Below are 22,030 nucleotides of genomic sequence, written 5' to 3'. Positions count from 1 at the left end.
TCAGCTCATCCAGCTCCAGTTCCAGTTCCCTAACTCGTTCGGTGAGGATCAGGATCTGACTGCATTTCCTGCACACGAAGTCGGCAGGAGTATCGGTGGTCACCCCTACCTCAAACATCCTGCAGGAGGAACATTCCACCGCCTGCGCTGCCATGACTGTACACTGTCTCCAAAAACAAGAACACTGAGTCAATAACCTGTGGACTTTAAAGTTAGGTTAGAGGAGGAGGGTGGGAGGGAGGCCCTACGAAAGTAGGACCTGGGGTCTAGAACACACCCACTCAAATACTAATCACTTGCCTTCCCGCCCAGCTATGCGCTCCAACCTCACTTCCGCTGCCCGCTACAGGTAAGTAATTTTGAAACAAACTGTCTTACCTTAGCTGTAGTCTCCCGGGTTCGTTTTTCCTCGGCCGCTGCTCCCACTCAAATTTTTATAATATTCCTTTGCAGGATTTAAGCATGGATGGCAGGGCCAACATTTGTTACTCATCCTTAATTAGCTTTGAGAAGCTGGTGGTGAGTTACATTTATGCTGTGGTCCATCCATTGTAGGTACACTGCAGTACTGTATGGAAGGGAGTTTCATGATTTTATCCTACCAACAGTATGGGTATGGCACTATAGCTCCTGGTCAGCATGTTGTGTGGCTGAGAAGAGATCTTACAGGTTGTAGTGTTTCCATGCACCTATGTTCTTATCCTTTTAGATGGTAGAGCTCCTGAGTTTGAAAAGTGCTGTGAAAGTTGTTGTAGTGCACCTTGTGTATGGTGGTAAAGAGAGTGAGTATTGAAGGTGGTCGATATAGGTACAAAACAAATGTACTGCTTTGCCCTGGATGGTATTCAGTGTCTTAACTGTTGTCCATCCATCCAGGCGGGTGGATGATATTCCAACACCTGGCTTGTGCCTTGTAGATGGTGGAGACAGTAACTGAGATACTTGCTGCATAATTCCTAGGTTCTGACCTGCTCTTATAGTGACAGTATTTTATATGACTGGTCCAACTACCATCAGATTACATTCATCCATTTCTTCTTCTGACTCACTCCGTCCTCTCCAGTCAACTATTCTCCTACATCCTCCAATTATCTCTCCTATCCATCTCATGCACCAACCCTCTCAGCTACATTTACCTACCTCATCCACTGACCCATCTCACTTACTTACCCAATTGCTGATTCACCGACTAATGAACATTCAGACTGGATTTCTGAATTCACCACATGGCAAATTGTCTTAAAAGGGAGATTTGTATTTTCTCCACTGCACCTCTTTGCTGGTTTCTGCGTGGATTCCTGTGCTAAGAACGTTCAAAATGATGCAATGCAAGTCAGATGCTTTAGTCAGCCTTTAGTAAAATAATTGTTGAACATATATGCACATAAAATTCCTGTTTGTTTATTTATGGCAGATAAAATTAAACCGTGCTGCAAGTGACCTGGTAACTAGAAAATATGAAGTAAAATGTCTTGCCGTGAGTTTGTTGTAAGTAAAACAAATTTATTAGCTTGTGTTCATTGATAAATTAAAATTCAGTTTAAAGTTTAAATTTTCCTTTAAAATTAACTTTTATCTGCTGTGGGCCAGTTGCAATATTTATTTGGCAGACCAGATTCCACTGTTTATTTCCCTCTGTTTGTTCACACTTGGATGCGTTTTCTTCAATTGTTATGAAATTTACAGAAACCCTCGTTACCTAGCAGTTCAAACAACAGATTTTTACTGCAAAGAATATTCATCATTTGAAGAGTCAATCTTTGTTTCTTTTTTTTCAATTCCAGGTGCTCTATACAAATCAAAAAACAAAAAAAGCAAAGAAATGGCATGATGGCATTTTAAAGACCAGTTCTTCTGGAAATAAGGTTTGTTCAGCAAACAGTGAAATACTATAATGTATATGCTGTGTCACATAAAAATACAAGGAATATATAGTTATGGCAGTTTAATTTTATTTCTAAGTATTTTGTTTTAATGCTTTGAAGTCTAATAGATTGAAAGTTTTATTAGATTAGATTATTTTATTAGATTACTTACAGTGTGGAAACAGGCCCTTCAGCCCAACAAGTCCACACCGACCCGCCGAAGCGCACCCACCCAGACCCATTCCCCTACACCTAACACTATGGGCAATTTAACATGGCCAATTCATCTAACCTGCACATTTTTGGACTGTGAGAGGAAACCGGAGCACCTGGAGGAAACCCACGCAGACACGGGGAGAATGTGCAAACTCCACACAGAGAGTCGCCTGAGGCAGGAATTGAACCCGGGTCTCTGGTGCTGTGAGGCAGCAGTGCTAACCACTGTGCCACCGTGCCGCCCAGTTTTATATTACTGATGATTTAGATTTCATATTGCACATAAGATTTCATAAAAATAATGTGGCATGTAAAACATGATTTAATTGGTAGTGTACTGTGGTTGTCCATTTTCATTCATAACTATTTACTTTTTATGTCTTCCCCATTTTGTCTCTTCTGAAGTACCAATTCTCTGCTGAGTTATACCTCTACAGAGGGTGGACCACCATATGTTGCATCACTCAAGTAACTATCCTTCTTGTGTGACTCAATGTTCATGGGACTTTTCAGTACAGGATGATCACCTCTAAGTCCACCGTTCAGACCATACTCTTCCAGCAGACATTGCTGGCTTGTGGTCTTTAATGCCAGTTTGAGAATAGAACTGCCATTTTACCTGAAATCAATTAAGTTACCACAAATAGTGAATCAAATGAAATGTTAGCATTATAATCTGTGACATTATGAATTAATTCATCAGGGTGGTGTTGCTGGTCAGTAATTTCTCACTTAGTGTCATAGTTGTGCTCCTGAAAAGTGTACCTTTAAGAGAAACATTGTTAAGTGAATCAGATTTTCCCATAAGACCTGATGTGTAAACTGGAATTAGGTTCGTTACACATTTAGATATTTGCAGAGATTTCACCATTGAACAAACTGACAGTGAGAATAGAATCATTACACAAGACAATGGTGTACAGAATTCATGTACAGGATATTCGGACAAAATCTGATTGGACAAGAATCCTCCTTGTGTGACTGAATGTCACACAGGACACAGTGGCAAGCTGGCTCAGTGGTTAGCACTGCTGCATCACAGGGCCAGGGCCCCGGGTTCGATTCCACTCTTGGGTGACTGCCTGTGTGGAGTTTATGCATCCTCTCTGTGTCTGCATGGGTTTCCTCTGGATGATCCAGTTTCTTCCCACAATCCAAAGAAATGTAGGTTAGATGAACTGGCCATTCTCAGTTGCCCATAGTGTTCAGGGATGTGTAGGTTAGGTGCATTAGTCAGGGGCAAATATAGGATAATAGGGTTGGGGATTGGGTCTGGGTGTGTTACTGTTTGGAGGGTCAATGTGGACTTGTTTGGCCAAAGGGCCTGTTTCCACACTGTAGGGATTCTAATTTCATTGAAAGAGACTGGAAAGAATGAATAGTCAAGAGAGTTGAGGCAACTGTGAAAGAAATGGAAAAAGAAGGGAGAATGACAGAGAGAGGATGTGTATATAAGAATGGTGTGAATATTATATTGAATGTTATATTGGATATATTGTACAGAATTGATGAGAGAAATTGTGAATTAAAGTTATTGTTAGCATGTGTTTTTTTATTGTTGGACTCACTGCCTATGTGTTTATTTATGTCATGTCCTCAATGTGTTTTGGAATAGGAATCTTTTCCTTAGTTACAGATTAAATAAACAAACATAATAGGATCTGTTATTCATTTATGGCAATTTATTATGTAAGTATTGTGCTTAAAATCTCTGTGACCATTGAATTCCATATAGAGTGAGATGAATTTAGCAATACATTTAAATGGAAAATGATGTAATAGTGGAAGTCACTGTTAAATGGATGTATCTTCCTTATTGTGTCAACAACAGTGTAATGAAACATTGACTGAATCAACACATAGTGATGAATCATTGATTAAGGAATGTGCTCGTGCTTTCTGGATTGTACGAAGCCTGTTGTGATTAAATATCCACTTTTATAGCTTCATGTTATAAATTATATGTGTTTTTTTTTATATAGAGTACTCAAACTAAAACTGATTCCTTTCCATTAGAAACAAAAATGATACATTAATGCTTTAATCTTCAACAGAATGTTATCATTTTCATTAGCAATAATTTGATAGGACTGCAGTGCATCAATGTTGTTTTCAGGATTCTTTCAGTTCTGACACAATCTGAAATTTCAAAACAAAGGTGCAACAATGCATTTGTATGTGGTAAACAATGTTAGCAATAAATTGCTCAATGTCTTCAATCCAAATTGTCTTTGTTCTCTTGGTTAACTTCTGTTTTTGGTCGCTGGATAGTTGTTTCATAAATAATCAATTCCCATAATTAGCAACGTTGAAATGGGGATCATGGAATCTTGGAGGGCAAGCGGAATTTTACATCTTTTTTCCTTTTGTTAACTTTCAGGCCACTTTGTATGATGATAAAGGTCTCTGTCTGGATCACCTATTTGTTAAATTTGAAGAGGTAAGTATATTTGTTGAATTTCATGGATGCGTTGTGACAATGGAATAGTAGGCATGCACTTGATTTGCTTTTTCAAAAAAAAGTCATTGACATTACATCAAGGATTTTGGCATTGTTTGATACAGCTTTTCATATTGATAGATACGATCAGGCAATGACTTTGAAAGTGATCGATATTTGATTACTGTGGAAGAAGAAAAGATATCTAAGAATGAGGATGGCAATTGCTCTGGTCAGAAGGAAGTTGCAAAGCTTGCCACAACTAATATAATGCCTGCAAACCTGCCTCGATGCCACTTGCCTGTCGGTCTGAAAAGAAAACACACTGTATGTAATGATTTTGATTTATTTTCTAATTACTAATTGTACTTTAGATACATTTGAATATCCACAAACTTTTGATTTTTTTTTGATACACTATAATTTTGTTACAGGGCTTTCAAGGACCACGGGAGATATCAAAGAAACCAACCATTGAGGAGAATGATACAACAAGTGCAGCAACGAAATCCCAGGCACCAAATTTTTCACTCCCTCAGATTTATGCCACATCACCCCTTTTTTCTACTTTATACACAAGGGAACCTTCAACTTGCTCTGCTCTAGCTTCCGAAGCTTCCTCTTGTACTTCCAGGAATCAGCTCTCAATAGAAATGATGCCTGGCTTTTCATTATTGCCTCCAGCAACACTGAATTATAATGAGAAACTGAGGCACCATGAAGAAATTAGATCTTTTCATTCTACAGGTACAGGATTTACTTATGGAGATTGCAATGAAAGAATATCTGAAACACTCCAGTCTACTACACCAACTTTCACTCCAGGATTGTCTTCCCAATCTGACTTAGTACGTGAGAATAAAAGGAGCAAAGCTCAGATCTTAGCATTACTTGGAACAAAAACAGTGTCCAGCAGTCATGACTTAGAACCCTTTGAAGTTAAGCCACGGTCGCTGTTGGTTGATAATGGCAGTACCTTTGTTGCAGATAATACCATTGGCCATCAACAGGAAAACTGCTTTGATCAGAGTTTTGGAGATCTTGACGAAAAAGCAGATCCTGGATTGATACAGCATTGTAGCACAGAATCACCTTACCAGACAGATCATTGTATTAAGGTGAATTTGTCCAAAAGTTTAGGTGGAGAAAATTCTTCCCACATTACTGAAGAAATGTATCTAAAATGTGAGGAAAAGGAAGATTCCATTGTTCAAGCAACAAATGCACAAACTGTATCTCCGGAGGTCTGGACAATTGCTACTGTTGATGAAACACTGGACAAAAACATTGATAAACCTGAAGAATGTTCTGTCAAAATGAATAGTCCACCCAGAGAGTTGTTTTCTCTTGCTGATGATGAACACTATATAAAGCCTGTTATGCCTGTTGAATCAGATATGGTGGATACAAACAGTTTTGCTGATATAAATTTCAATATACTTGGTGAATTTAATGTGGATGAAATTGGCCCAGATGGTTTGCATGGAAGTGAAATTGAAATGTTATCACAAACATCATTGAGCATTAGCAATTCCTCTTTAAAACCCATAGAAGTACCCTCATTCCTCAAAGATATGGAAATCCCTGAACCCAAGCACTTAGAATTGGAAACTCAATTACCAGTTCCTCAAGAAAGGGATTCAGATCAAATTTTGCATGAAAAAAGTCAAACTGAGCTCAAACCCAGAACTGTTACAAATGCTGAAGCTTTCTCTCAAAAACATACATTAGTTGCATGTGAGATACCTGCAGTGGAAATACAAGAAAACAGGATAAATGCTGATGAGTCTTGTCTTACGGCTCAAGGACATACAATCACGCTGCTGAAATCTTTATCTGAACATCGCACTGCAATTGAAAGCTTAGAGAAGCTAAATGTACAAAACTGTTTCAAAGATCATGCAGTCAATAAGGATAAAGCACAAACATTTATTAGTTCAGAAGGAGCCTCTGGAGGTAAGTTCAGAAGGAGCCTCTTGTGAGTTATTCAGAAGTATATTCTGTGAAATATGTTGTGATTGGTAATTAATCTTTTTTCTTGCATTCTTAGGGATGATTTTCAAGAATGTGGATTTAAAACACCATTACGATATGGACCTCAACCGCAACTATAGTTTGTCACATTGTAATATGAACAGAGGTGAGAAACAAAAACAAAATTGATTTATATCATAGAAACTACCTGGTATAAAGTAGATACAATACAAATACTAAACTTTGAAAATCTAATTTGCAATTAGCCATTGCTGTAAGCTGCAGAAAACAAGAATTTTGGAACAATTTTGAGTGACTTTGTTAAAAGAAATCAAACAAAATATCATGACTTTAAAATAAGTTATTTGTTTAAAACAACCTCTCTCAAAACTAAAAACAAGAAAATGTGCAAATAATACATTGTTTTGATGAAATGCACAAAATAACTGTAAGATTTAAGTCTGAATTTTGCTGACACTTGATTTGATCTTTGTTCGCGTGAAAGGTTGATTTGTTTATCACTAAGATAGTTAAAAGTGTCCACTTAGAGTACATACAAATTACTTTTGATGATCTGGTGGAGGTCATAGAGTCATTGACATATACAGCATGGAAATAGACCTTTCAGTTCAACTCATTCATGCCGACCAGATATCTTTGGAATAAATACCAGTTTTAATATGTGCCATAATCTTCAAACATCATTGTACAACTTGCTATAGAAGGAAGATAGAAGTATCTTCTATAGAAGTATGCATGTGTTCCAAATGAAAACGTTATGCATTCAGATGGTGTTTTTTCACAACTGCCAGATCTCTTCGAGCACTTCACAGGCAATGAAGTTTTTTTTTAAAAGTGTAGTCACAATGTGGGAAATGCAGCAACCAATTATCATGTAACAATATTGTATAAGAGGCAGTATGACGAGAACCAGTTCATCAAAAGAATTAAGTTATTAGGAGAATTAATGATGCAGATTTTAATCTTTCTAAGTTTAGGTCAAACTAATTTTGTGACCCCCTATATTTGTTCATGGGTCTTTTGCACAGCGATAAGACAATTGCTGACTCTGCAAACTCAAGCTTTAAAGTTACTGCTCGCACTTTTCGGTTTTGGTGCATGTAGGAAGAGATTGGGCTAAATTGGAAGTTGTTGCAGTGATCCAGGAAGACCAGAAGCAGATGTCCGGTGCGGGATGGGTGAAAAGCCTGCTTGAGATCGATGTAGAACTATGTTGAAAGCTTAAACATGTGGATTAAAACTTAAAATATTCCTCTTAGTCTCACCACACCCCACTCAGTACCCTTACTACATGCTAACTTGTGCTATCTAATGTCCAGTACTCCTTCACACCCTCAAACACCCAATGTCTACCTATGCCCCAGTACCATCCCTCATAACCGTTATGTCAAATTAGTGTCAACCCATGTCTTCCATTCACCAGCTTTTGCCATTTCATCAACTGTGCCAACTCACCTAGTATCCAGTATGGGTAGAATAACTCAGTCCCATGTGCAGGGGAGAAAAAAAAAGTTTAATTAAATAAAGTAAGCATATTACTCTAAAAAAAACACACATGTTGCCAAAGCTTTTCATGTTGCACTTAATAGGACAATTCACGAGTAATACAAACATGAAGTAAAAATGTTTTTTATATGCTATGAGAAGAGTGCTCATTAAGTAGTAAGTGCACTCTGATTGGTGGAGTCCTTGCTGTGTAGAATGCACCAGTCGATGATGATTAATGATTAACTACCAAGTTGTGTTTAAATTTTAAACCCAACAAGATCACTCTGATTGGTCAATACCTTTCTCTGAGAATTGAATAACTATTTTATCATTGGGGAAGAGCAACATATTGTAACACCCCTTCATTTGGTCTAAAGGGTCTGGCATAGATATCAACACCACAACTTTGATATTATTCCTCTAAAGGTATTAAACATTAAGCAATGGTGCATACTGAACAACACTAGTTGCATACAAGTCCCACAATGGGGGAATCTATCTCGTGTGGTCAGTTCATCAACAGATCCTGTATCTTTGGAGCAGCAGGCCAAACTGCTTCACCCACTGCAGCAGCAAGTTGTTTTTGAAATCTTTCTTTATTTCTCTTCTTTGCCATGAGAGTGTGCCATTTTTATGGCTCATTTAGTTGCTTTTTAATTACATCTGTGTCCTATATGAAATTGTAATCTCTGGGTCTCAGTTTAAAGGCTGTGCTTGAATAAATTTGGGTAGTTATCAAAAGTGATACCCTTACCAATCTCCAAAGCTGGAGTGAAGGAGGCATTTTTTGTGGTCATGCAAACAATGGGGCCACAGTTCTCTTGCAGCTCTAACACAGTTTAAAAATAAATTTTCAAACTTGGACAAATCTGTGTTTTGATCAGATTTCCCATCCTGCCTTCCTGTTCTCAAACCGTCAATGTAGCTCTTCAACTGGGGTACTAGTTTCTCCTTCAATGTTCCATTCCACCACGATGAAACAAATTGGGTTCTTCTGTAACCAGTCTTCATTCAGTATTAAGAAATAATAGACAAGAACAATTATATGATTCAATTTGATTAAGAGAGTATGGGAATAAACAAAGCACTGGCTTACAAGACTTTTGTGTGTGTATATATCTGTATGAGTTTGCGTTTTGTGTATGTGTGCGCAAGTGAGCATTTGCTTAAAATATTGATTTTCAACATTATTATGGCAGGAATGACAGGTCTTGAAATTTAAAATCATCTGTCATGAATGCATTATTCATTCATTGGCTATCAGTTTCACTGGTATGAGCAGCATTTATTGCCCATGTAACGATGTGATGAAATGTCTTCATGAATTATTGTGGCCTGTGTCAGATAGACACTCCCACAGTGCTGTTATGTCTGAACTTCCAAGATTTTGACCCAGTAACCATCATTATTATATTTTAAAATAAGGATGGGATGTGAGGAGAAAATCAGTACATGTGGTAGATCTGTGTACCCAAGTATCAATTCTTTCTCTGTAGAAATTATGTTAAACTAATAGCCTTCCTAGAAATGTACAACAAATCTGTTAGTATTATAATACAGAAGACTCAAAAACAATATCTGTGAAATTGATTTCAGCAAAACAAGCTATGGTAGTCTAGTTGTGTGAGACGTTTCATTGTAAACTACCTCAGTTATCCTTTTAATATTTTGAGAAGCATTCTTCTCTTCATAAATTCTCCATGCTCCTTTGCTGTATTTATAGTCTTACATGAATAATTTTAATTGTAAACTAACGTATTTTGGAATTTTGTATTGTACAGATATTTATAATGGTGTATAATTTATAATGGTTTATAATAATTGTACAGATATTTATTTAGTGTAACAACAGAAGATCAAAATCTTGGAGTGAATATTTTGATTCTTTTCATGAAATGCACAGCTACTTATTGCTGTAATGACTTCTGGATCTGGTGTGTGAGTAATTGCTGCCATCTGTTTGTCTCTTAGCTCTGAGAATATTTGCAACGGAACATTCTTTGCCTGCTTTGAGGAATTGTCTCACACAAAACAGCTGTGCTCCAGCTAAGGTACAGTATGGTACATTTTAGGTAACCAGGTGTTACACGTAGAACTGGAACACAATCTTCATAGAAGAATAAGCTGTTACTTACAAAGATATAAATTACCAAAATGCACCTCCAAACTGCAGTTGCTGCTGATATCTCTAATGTGGTACCCAAAACCAACTAAGTGCTCTTTTCCAGATGCATACTGTAACAAAATTAAAACTTCAAATAAAAGATAATGCTGTTCATTATGGCATTAAGTCAACCTGGTCCTTAAAATGATGTTTTTTTTAGATTAGATTAGATTACTTACAGTGTGGAAACAGGCCCTTCGGCCCAACAAGTCCACACCGCACCCGCCGAAGCGCAACCCACCCATACCCCTACATCTACCCCTTACCTAACACTACGGGCAATTTAGCATGGCCAATTCACCTGACCTGCACATCTTTGGAGTGTGGGAGGAAACCGGAGCACCCGGAGGAAACCCACGCAGACACAGGGAGAACGGGCAAACTCCACACAGAGAGTCGCCTGAGGCGGGAATTGAACCCAGGTCTCTGGCGCTGTGAGGCAGCAGTGCTAACCACTGTGTTTCTGTTCATGTTCAATGCAGAACAGCACTGAAAGAGACCCCAAGTCCCTGAAGACTGCAGTGGTTCATGAAGGCAGCTCACCATCACCTTCTCCATGGCAGTTGGGGATGGGTAATAAAATGCTGAGGAGAAAGTGAGGGCTGCAGATGAATGCTGGCAACAATTAAACAATGATGACACCCACACCCAAGTTTGACTTGTATGCTAATATCTATTAACTCAAATAAAAATGGCATTTCTAGGCACGATAATACAATTCAACTTGCCCCCCCCCCCCCCCCCCCCCCCTTACCCTGGATATCCAGTGGTATTGGAAGAACTTTTTGATGTTTTTCACTAACATAGAACATTACAGCGCAGTACAGGCCCTTCATCCCTCGATGGTTCCACAAAGTGGTGCAACAATCTGAAGCCCATTTAACCTACACTATTCCATTCTCATCCTTATGCCTGTCCAATGCCATTTAAGTGCCCGTAAAGTTGGCATAGACTGTTGCAGGCAGTACGTTATACGCCCCTACTACGCTCTGAGTCAAGAATATACCTCTGACATCTGTCCTATATCTATCACCCCTCCCATTTAAAGTTATGCCTCATCGTGCTAGCCATCACCATCTGAGGAAAAGGACTCCCACTGTCCACCCAATCTAACCCTCTGATTATCTTATATGGCTCAATTAAGTCACTTCTCAACTTTGCTTCTTTCACAAAAACAGCCTCAGCCTTAAGTTTTCCTCAAAGGACCTTCCCTTCATACCAGGCAACATCCAAGCTAATCTCCTCTGAACCCTTTGCAAAGCTTCCACATTCTTCCTATAATGTGGTGACCAGAACTGCGTGCAATACCCCAACTGCAGCCGCACCAGAGTTTTATACAACTATAGTATGACCTCATGGTTCCGATCTCTCTACTAATAAAAGCTAACACTCTGTTTGCCTTCTTCGCTGTCCGCTCCAGGAGTAATCCAGATATTACTACTCTCGAGGACCTTTTTAAATTCCTGCCTAACTCTCTGTAATCTCCATTCAGAATCTCAACCTTTCCCTTCCTATGTTGTTGGTTCTAATGTACAATGACCTCCTGCTGGCCCCTCTCCCCATTGAGAACATTCTGCACCCTCTCTGAGATCATAAGACATAGGAGTGGAAGTAAGGCCATTCGGCCCATCGAGACATCCTTGATCCTGGCACCAGGGAAGCAACACACCATTCTGATTTTTTGCTGCTGGGCACAGAAATGTTTGTCTGTACCTCAGACTAGAGAGTCACCTAACACAATCGATCGCTTGGAACCCGACGTACCTCTCATTACATTAGAGCTAGAATACCCGAAACTTGGCTGTCGTTTTGTTTTATAATGTGAACTAGCATGACAACACTGAGTATCCAAAATTAAGAAGATACCCCAATGAAGGAGCATGAACATCATATTCCCTGGAGCATCGGAAGCTGAGAGATTATGGATAGGGTAATCATGAGGCTTATGGATAGGGTAAATAGACGAGGTGTTTTCCCTGGGGTGGGGAAGTCCAGAATTAGAGGGCATAGGTTTAGGGTGAGAGGGAAAAAATTTAGAAAGGACCTAAGGGGCAACATTTTCACACAGAGGCTGGTGCTTGTATGGAATGAGCTGCCAGAAGGCATCTGGACAGATATATGAATAGGAAGGGTTTAGAGAAATATGGGCCAAGTGCTGGCAAATGAGACTAGGTTAATTTAGGATAACTGGTTGGCATGGACGAGTTGGGTCAAAGGGTCAGTTCCTATGCTGTATATCTCTGTGACTCTAAGTGCAAACCTGAGCAGCATACTGTGAAATAAAAGTCTGGATTTGAAGAACAACATGCATGTTGTGTATCAGAGGTAGGGCTCCAATTCCTGGATTGCAGTCTACTGATCTTTGCCAGGTATAGTATGTTGTGCTGTCACACAAGTCAGTACTGTGAAGAGTGGGCTTTGGCAGAATGCTGGAGGATGACTTTCATCTATTGTCAATTGTCTGCAGAAGAGAAAGGGGAAAAAATGGTTACACTTTATTTTGAAAAGCAAATAGAAAATACAATGAAAACAAGTTTCTATATTAGTATGTATACTTTTAAACTTGAAGCTGCAGTCAGTGTTAAAATTATTGACTGGAATTTCCTCAGAACCGAACTTGCTTTTCTGAAAGTATTCTGGTGAGAAGATTCCCAATGAATTAGGTCACTGAGGAAATTCAGCCTTTTTACAACAGTTCTAAAAACATCAGTTGTTGCACAGAAAGAGAGCCCTCTAGTGGTGGATAACCCAGACTTTTAGGATACACTTGAACTGACAGTGTTAATAGTTTATGTTTAATAGTTTAGTTAATAGTTTATATCGATAGGTCAATGAAAAAAGTTTATTTTGAAAGACTTCTATTTGCCAAGAAACTGTCAAATTGCCTGTTAAGTATTTTTAAATTTTTTAACATGTAATTTTGGTTTTGTTTGGCATTTTGGGGCAAAAACGCTTACTCAGAAGTGACAAGTGATATCCAGAATGGACCATTAGCATCTGCACACCTTTTGCACCAGTTGTCCATGCACAGATAATGTACCAATGTGGGACAGATTTAAATTAAAACAATGTGTGACAACTCCTAACTTTAAAAGAACAATCCTACATTTCCACTGTATCTTTTACCTAATTTCCCCAAAGTCCCTTCAAATAATGTCTCAGTAAAGTTGTTCATTTGTATACAGATGTTTCATTCCTGTTCCAATGTAATGTATTTTTCGTGTCTTTGTGACGCTATCTGGCAGGATAGTCCAGGAGTAGTCACTATAAATTCTATTATACAGTTTATATTTTGAAAATGTGATTTGTTCCACAATTGTTTTAATTCTTCGAGCTGTCATTGGGCCTGTTTGGATGAATTGAGTAAGAGGGTGCTGTTAAAGGTGCAACAAAAAAATTGGCACAATTTTAAAATCAGCAATCATGTTTCACAGTTACTTTATCAATATATTTCTTCATGATCAAACTTTTAAAGAATAGATAACTTCAAATTATTTGAGCAGCAATTAATACACGATTCTCGCTGTTATTCTTTGTCATGGTTTTGATAAAACATTTAAAAGTAGTAGATCTCATTTGTCCTTGCATTGCTTGTGGCTCATCCATCCAGCCACATCCCTGGATACTGCAGGGCAATTCAGCATGGTCAATCCATCTAACTTGCACATCTTTGGACGATGAAAAGAAACGAGAGATATGGGGAGAATATGCAACCTCCATACAGAGTCGCCTGGGGATCAAACCCACATCTCTAGCGCTGTGAGGCAGCAGTGCTAACCACAGAGCCACCATGATGCACAAGAGTTTGATGACCTGTTGAAGTAAAACCTACAACAAGGATTGTAGTTGCAGGGCTCTGGATCTGCAACATGTTCGACAAGTTCAATAGAGATTGGGGAGAAGGGGAGCACTGTTTAAAGGGAGGGAGAAGGGTGCTCTGCTAGAAAACCCCTACCCGCCATGGTCTTTTAAGAAGTACTTTCTTTATCAGAAGCAATGCCTGAATTACCTGAGATTCACAAAGAACATGTCAAATGTTCAGACTGTTTCCATGCTGTATAGCTTTATAACTCTAATTATCTGCAATTCTGTCTATGACAATCATTGACACCATTTCAGCCACAAACATTAATTTTATCAGAAAAACTTTACATGTTCTCAGAGAATGCAGTTAAATATACTTCACAAATCTGCATTCACTTAGCAATTCACAAGTTATCTTTTAATAACTGGGTCTGAAAACACGAATGACTCGTGGAAAACAAAGTGTACTCTTCTTTTAGTCTGGCTATTTTACTAGTTAACACACAAAAAGCTTAAAGTTCATTCAAATGCTCTGTTTGAACAGTAGTTTAAGGTTATGTAATAAGGTATCTGTTTCTTGTTTGGAATTTGCCAATCAGAAATGAAATTAACCATATGTGGCTGGTGACTAATATATTGGACAACACAATGCCAACCAAGCTATGAAACAAATTAGTTGCATGAAATATTCTTTATTTCCTTAAACTTAGGCTGCAGCATGTGTTGAAACGTTCAAAGAACAGACAGATAATAACAGCCTTAAAAAAATGACAGCATCTGACAGACCACTTCGAGCACTACAGGTAATAATATTTCCTATTTATTTATTGCACCAACAATGCTTGTAAATTTTTATTCCTATTCATAGTTACTTTAGTCAGGAAATAATTTTCAGTCATTGATAAATCTTTTTACCGCAGTTTACCAGAAGTTACTTGACTGATGCTGAAGCTTAGATGCTCTCTTCAGAATGTGCACGTAGGAAATTAAAAACAAAAAAAGAAACATATTGGGCCTGATGTTAACTCTGTTTGGGTGAATGGCTTTGAGTATGTTAAAATCGACTATGTTGACCATCAGGCTTCAAATGGAAATTTTCCAGCGTAGACACAAACATTAACAGTCACAAGAGTGTAGTTAAAAGTTCTTTTGTTTAAGTCTACCAAGATAATACACTGATTTATCGAAGCAAGACCAAGTATTTTATATTAATAATTGAAAACAAATTGTTCTGATTGGATTATGTGAATCCAATCACAATCTATTAATCTGTATGTTCAGTTATCATTTGAGAAATAAGGCAGCATGATAATTTGCATTAGTCTTTTCTCATCAAGTCCATCTTCAATATGATTGAGGAAGTGTCTATGAGAGCTTGGGAAAAGGACTCAAATAATCCAGTTTAGATCATTGGTGGTGGTATTGTTACACCTATGCGTCAAATTTTGTCTGATGCCATTCCTCTGAAGTATTTTTGCAAAGTTTTACTAAACTAAAGGTGTCAGATAAATTGTGGTGCAAGTTGTGGCACTATGTAAGTTAAACATTGGCGATATGATTGCACTTCTGAATGGAAGACAGTCAGACCCCTTGCAAGAGTGACCAGCACAGCTGCAGATGAGAATAACTAAGGTAAGGTGAGAATTTATTTCAAGTAAAAAGAAAAGACCTTAAATTAAAATCCTATATAAGACACAATAGAAAAAAGTCTTATTTTCCACCTAATTCATCTATTCCTCTTCTTCAGAAGTGGCCTACTGTTAGTTGTAATTTATGTCATAGCAAAATAAGTAGCCATTTTTAGATGTTGGTCCATTTTCTGCCTTCCTCCTCTCCTAACTTTCAGTGTTAATGTGAAAAGGTTTATATTGGATTGAACAGATATGCATCTCTCTCAAATTGATTTTATGTTGGTAAATTAGTATGACTAATATTTTTGGTATGATTGTTTTAATTTTGAGAGTTCCTTTACTCCAACAGGTTTTTCACACAAAAATAAATTACAATGGACAAGGGTTAGTGTTAGTCACAGTTGGTATTTATGTAATGACTTTAGTTAAATAGCACAAAGTACTTTGCAGCAGTGCAATCAAACAAAATTTGACACTGAGCAACTAAGGAAATATAAAGATAGATGACCATAAGTTTGGTTAAAAAGGTAGATTTTAAGGGGTGTCTTCAAGGAAGAGAGGTAGGGAGGCAGGAGACTTTAGGAAGGTAATTTCACATCTTGGCACCTTTATAAACAGTGAAGCGATTAAAATCGCACATGCATGAGAAGCCAGAATTGAAGGAAAACAGAAATCTTGAGAGGCTGAAGGAGACAACAGAAATGTGCCCACTGAAACAAAAAACAAGTCAAAAGTAAAGTCATCATAACAGCAGGGTGGAGAAATTGGAACAGAAGGACACAGTTTGTTTAAAATTGCACGATTGGGGAACTAGGAGCCCAGTTAATTAACATGGCATTGATAGGTGACTAGCAGGTTACTCCAAGGTAGAGAACTCAATTTGTTCTTATTTAATGTTCAAGTTCCCATTTTTCGCAAGGGAATCAGTATACCTTGGCTGATTGTAATTTTTCACTGTATTGTTCTTTTCTGCTTCAGGGACCCTGAGATCAATTATGTAACCAATCAAGTGCTACAAGTGTGATCAACAACTAAGTAAAGTCTTTGAATCAAGTTTCAGCTCTGCTGATTTTCATGCCAGATAATTACGTAGTCACTAACTTGGTATCAAGAAAGTTTGTCATGATTTTCATGTTTTTAAAATTTAGAATATACTGCAGTATTATTTTGTGTTTTGATAAAGTTTAATGGATTTAGAGAAAATACTCTTGAAATCAGATAATTATTGTGATATCTCATAACCTTCTGAAAAGAGTTTGATGCATTTCTGCAGGCAGCTGAGTTTAGAGGGTACCAGGTGAAGGGCTCTGCATCAAGTGACACAGTAGTCAGGGTCTGTCAGGAAGAGTTAGAATTTGAAGAGCACTTTGATCCTTTTCATCAAGTTCCAGGGAGCCTCACTGCAGATACCAGTTTTGTTTCACCACCTTTAACAAGGAATTCGGTGCTGGCTAGCTGGTTCCAGGTAAAGTTAACATTAGAATGAATGAATTTTCAAATATAGTGTCTTTCAATAAAACACATATAATTGCATAGATTAATACAGTGCACAGCTTTGATAAGATGTCATATTCAGCAATCATTGCATCAAGTTTCCACAATAGGAAAACAAGTTTCAGTTTTGCTGTGGAGGACATGGATGTTTGAGATGATGATAATCAAGGTTATTTTTCCTTTGCCTAATATTTCTCTTTTATTAAATATTTAAATGGATGAGAATACCTGCATCCTTGTTAAATTCTTCCTCTCCTTGACTTCAATGCTTTGATGAATTGCTGTTCTTTTCCTCTCCCTGGTGCCATTTTAGTGTCAAACATTGCTGGCCAGCTGCGTTCATCTGGTTCACGTTCTGACTTTAAATTGACACAGTTGAACTTACGCAATGTTAAATTAATTTGAGATAAACAAAATCATTGTCTCATATGTTAGAGACTGGAGCTATTAATCATACTGAGGCTGAAACCCCCAGTTCACCCAAAGGAGGAGAATTCCTGAATTTCATTAAAAGAAATGTATTATACCTGTTGTTTAGCATTAGCTTACAATGGGTAAGTAGTTAACATCACACAGGGAAGATGTTGATGGGTCATTTTTGAGGGATTATATCTGAAATTGAGATGCAGCTCTTCAGCTGAATAAATCTTTTCTGATGAATATGAACTATATCAGACAAGCGATAATATCTGATGGTCCTGTACCATTTATTTTGACTGAATAAATTGCTTGTTTTATAATCTTTACTTAAGTTAAAAATAATCTATATATATGCTTTCAAATACATAACTTCAATTTAATATAAACTGCACATATATCTGAACCTGAATTCAAAAACCTTTTTTTCCATGGCACTCTTGCTGTTTGCTGTTACCAAACACTTTTCTAAAGTGAATTCAGTTCAATATTGATTAGTGGCTATAATTGAAAATAGATTACAAAAACGGTATTCAAATTCAGTTCAAACCTTCTGAATTTTGTTTCTGACAAGGTAAACTCTCCAATGCAACAGGTGCCTTTGGATGATACAGTTGTGCATGATGCCCAGAGTTGTTCCAGAGATAACCTGCATAGTAACCTGAGTGAACCTAAGTTTTCAATGCCAACCCACCAACCAAGTACCAGTGGTAAGTTATTGTTGTCAAAAGAAAGTAAATTTCCAGAATTGGGAATATAAATCTGAAGTGGAATAATTCTTAAAAATGTGTCTAATCTATAATCAAGCACAGGAATATTATGGCATACTATCGCATCAGCAAATGAAAACATGTCATCTGTACTAATATCCAATTGCCTCCAGCACGTGTTAATTGCATTATATAATTAAATACTATTATTGTCTCTTAAATCATTCTTTGGGATTGAATGCAGTTTAATTGGATGAATGGATGGGTGCAAGATATCGGTCCCGCTGCCTTCCTGCTTCCCTCTGATCAAATTCAGAGTGGGAAGGCTGCTGGTGGCATTCCTGCGCTAAGAGTTTAGCCAACAGCAGGAATTCAGTCGCCATTCGGAGAAGTCACACAGCAAATCCTGTTGTAATCATTGCAGGCCTTGTGTTTGTGGCAAGGCTGGAATCTATGGTTGGTGTTCAAACAAAAATCAGTTGAAATAAAAAATTTCTAGAGAATGACACAGTTTGAAAAGAAGGTGCATGAGGTTTGGAAGTGAATTCTGGGAAATTGACAGAGCGGCAGGTGACAGGAAGTAGGAAAAATGGTAAGGGTAGTAAATTGGCAAACTGTCACCAGTGGTGTTCCACAAGGATCTGTGATGGGGCCTCAATTATTCACATATTTATTAATGACTTGGATATTGGCACAGAAAGTCACCTATCCAAAATTGCTGATGACACAAAGTTAGGCAGCATTGTAGACAGTGTAGATTATAGCATAACATTACAAAGTGGTATTAATAAGACTAAGTGAATAGGAAATACTGTGGCAGCTGGATTTCAGTGTTAGCAAGTGTGAGGTTATCTGTTTTAGATCAAGAAAACTTAGATCATGGTATTTCCTAACTGGTATGAAGTTAAATACAGTAGATGTCCAGAAGAGACGTAGGGGTTTGGGTGCATTGATATTTAAATGCCACAAACAGATGTAGAAGATTATCAAGAAAGCTAATGGAGTTCTGGCCTTTGTATCTAGAGGACTGGAAAATAAGGATGCAGAAGTTATGCTGCAGTTAGATGTCACTTGGAATACTGTGAGCAGATCTGAGCACCACCCCTTAGGATGGATACATTAGCCTTGAGGGAGTACAGTATAAGTTTATAAGAATGACACCTTGACCTTAGGAGTAAGGTAATGAGGAGAAATTATACAAATTATTAGGTCTGTTTTCTCCAGAATTTAGAAGTTTAAAGGATGACCTGATCAGAGTCTTCAAAATATTAGCAGGAAAAGACAGGGTAGTTCAAGATAAACTATTTCTGGTTAGGGTTCTAGAACTAAGGAGCATTGTCTGAGAATTAGGGCCGGACCATTCAAGAGATGTTAGGAAGCACTTCTACAAACAAAGGGTGGTAGCTGTTTGGAATTCTCTTCCACAAACATCAGTGGATGCTAGATCAGTTGTTAATTTAAAGCTATTTTGTTAAGCAAAACTATTAAGGAATGTGGGCCAAAGGCAGATATATGGAGTTAGGACACAGATCAGTCATGATCTCATTCGATGATGGGCTACTCCTGTTCCTGCTTTCCTATGATTTTAGGAAGAAATATTTTCACACAGGGTGATGGTGCCCAGATACGCTATCTAAAAGAGTAGTAGAGGCAGGAACCAACCTCAAGATATTTATCAAGCATTTAAATAAGCACTAGAAACATCATAACGTTCAAGTTTACACACTAAGTGCTGGAACATGAGATTAGAATAGACTGATGCATGGTGACTGGTGGGGCATGATGGGCTAAAGAGGCTGTTTCTGAGATTTGAAATCTCTATGACTGTAACCCAGCTGGTCTGGCACCATCTGTGGGGAGATGAACAGTTAATGTTTCGGTTGTCTGTTCAAAGTGTTCTCGCTTCACACATGCTGCCAGACCTTCTGAGTATTTCCAGGGAACAGGGATGCATCTTAGTAATAAAGTAAATTCAGAGAGCATAGATATGGGAAATAATTTAGAGTGAGCTGGGCGTTTATAGCCAGACTGAGGAAATCTTAAGAAAGCATCTGGCTTGGCAGGATCAGGGGTAAGGAAAGCAGAAAAGGTAGTTGAGGGTATAATGACTATCCTAGTGTCAAACATACTCATGAGTTCCTCGCATTTACTGTTAAAGATGAGGGTGAAAGGAGTAGAGGAGAGAGGTTGATAATAGAGGTAAATATTCAGATGATGTCACTCTCTCGTATTTGGTTAGTGATGTTCACAACCTGTGTTATTTACTGCACGCAACCATATCCTCATTTCCTTGTTTTTCACAGGAAGTGAAAGGCCAGATATTTTTGTGAATGATGGAGGATCAAGAATCCAATCAGCTTTCAGACTAAGAACTCCACTTGTTACCATTCCAACAACAGAGAAAAGCAATGACCAATCTCTTGCTTCAGGTTCTTTTGAAAGTCTTTCAGGTATAATTGAACCAGATCAGCATAACCAATGCTCAACTATTTACTTGAAGAACAGTGGACAAGGTGATTTACAGAACTACTCAGAAAATACAGTCAGCTCTGAGTCCATGAGTTGGAACTGTGAAACTTGTGTTGATAATGTTGTTGCAAACCCAATCAATATTCAAGGAACTTTACAGACTAAGACTAGCAAATGGCAAAAGTATCAAATCACAGTATCTCCAAACAGTAGCAGTTGTGGTACACAAGATTTTACTTCGGATGCAGAAGGAATGTTTGACACGGCAGCATTTGAGGAAGAGGATGGAAGAATAGTTGGAATTCAGGACAATGTAAATGATTCCTTTTCTGTAGAGCTGATCAAAGACAAATTGATCAAACAGCATGAAAATACCTTACGAGTAAATAAAGCATGCTCTTTGCCAATCATCAATTCTACCCATAACCAACACAATGTATTAAGCAACACAAATCATAATAGGAAATTTTCTGAGGCAAGTCTCTAGCTTCAATTTGTCTCGGTATCTTAATTTTTACATTGCATTCAAGAAGTTTTATTTGTATTTTCTGTCTTAAGTATCCAGTGATAAAGTTGTATATGAAGTTATAAGATCAGCACAATAAAAAGGGCATTTAAGCTTGTCAGCAATAAAACATACACTGATTTGATTCTGAGTGTTAAGGTCTCTATTCTTTGTTGCAGGTTATCTCACTTTCAGAGTTGAGCTTTCCCAGAGCAGATATTTCACAAAGAACAAAGATTCTTAAGAGACAAATAACAATTCCAGCTACCTTCCTCAATCCTGCCCATTACCGACAGGTCTTCACAGCAGCTATAACAGGTATTAGTAATACTTTTTTTGAACACTAAAGGGATTTAGTGACATGGGAATATGGTGGGAAATTGGAATTAAGATTGGTGGTCAGCCACCATTATATTGAATATTGGAGTAGGGTCCAGGGTTCTACTGCTGCTCCTGTATCTTATATTCTCATTCGAAAAATTGGCTTTGAAGTTGGCTCAAAAGCTATTCAAATCTGCTAGTTAGTTACACAATAGACAAGTACTATCCTTTTTTTGTTTACAAGTGATTGTCAAGTCTATTATTGGTAATCCCTGATAATATTCAGTGTAACTTAATTTAAGTGATTTCTGATTATGGGAATCTTGATCAATGCTGAGTTAGCTGCTGTTGGGTGGAATGGAAGTCAGCCGTGCATATCACTTCAGAAATCCAGAGCTAGAAGGTAAAACCAGAACAGCCAGCACTTTCAGGGCTGATTGCTATCCAATAATTTTTGCTAGAATTTGGTGCAAAACAGGATTAGACTTGCTTGCAATAACCTCTGTGGGCT

General features: G+C 37.8%; 1 protein-coding gene across 6 annotated transcripts in view; it reads left to right on the top strand.

The window, feature by feature from the left end:
• The window catches only part of LOC140485480 (5'-3' DNA helicase ZGRF1-like), a 92,209-nt gene that overhangs the window by 12,137 nt on the left and 58,042 nt on the right, over positions 1–22,030 (top strand). For 3 of the 6 annotated variants that reach the window (XM_072583781.1, XM_072583870.1, XM_072583694.1), the window contains exons 2-13: positions 1,415–1,488; positions 1,785–1,865; positions 4,462–4,521; positions 4,663–4,848; positions 4,956–6,477; positions 6,572–6,661; positions 9,976–10,055; positions 14,683–14,775; positions 16,877–17,068; positions 18,089–18,224; positions 20,528–21,168; positions 21,378–21,516. In XM_072583781.1, the coding sequence (XP_072439882.1) occupies positions 1,468–1,488; positions 1,785–1,865; positions 4,462–4,521; positions 4,663–4,848; positions 4,956–6,477; positions 6,572–6,661; positions 9,976–10,055; positions 14,683–14,775; positions 16,877–17,068; positions 18,089–18,224; positions 20,528–21,168; positions 21,378–21,516 (3,241 nt within the window). In that variant the 5' untranslated portion in view covers positions 1,415–1,467. The remainder of the gene's footprint in view (positions 1–1,414; positions 1,489–1,784; positions 1,866–4,461; positions 4,522–4,662; positions 4,849–4,955; positions 6,478–6,571; positions 6,662–9,975; positions 10,056–14,682; positions 14,776–16,876; positions 17,069–18,088; positions 18,225–20,527; positions 21,169–21,377; positions 21,517–22,030) is intronic. The other 3 variants (XM_072584131.1, XM_072583963.1, XM_072584048.1) reach the window with 2 other exon arrangements.

This window comes from Chiloscyllium punctatum, chromosome 1 (assembly GCF_047496795.1).
Source record: "Chiloscyllium punctatum isolate Juve2018m chromosome 1, sChiPun1.3, whole genome shotgun sequence".
NCBI classification, from domain to species: domain Eukaryota; kingdom Metazoa; phylum Chordata; class Chondrichthyes; order Orectolobiformes; family Hemiscylliidae; genus Chiloscyllium; species Chiloscyllium punctatum.
The sequence above is the reverse complement of the archived record's forward strand: the minus strand, read 5'-3'. Positions and strand labels throughout refer to the sequence as shown.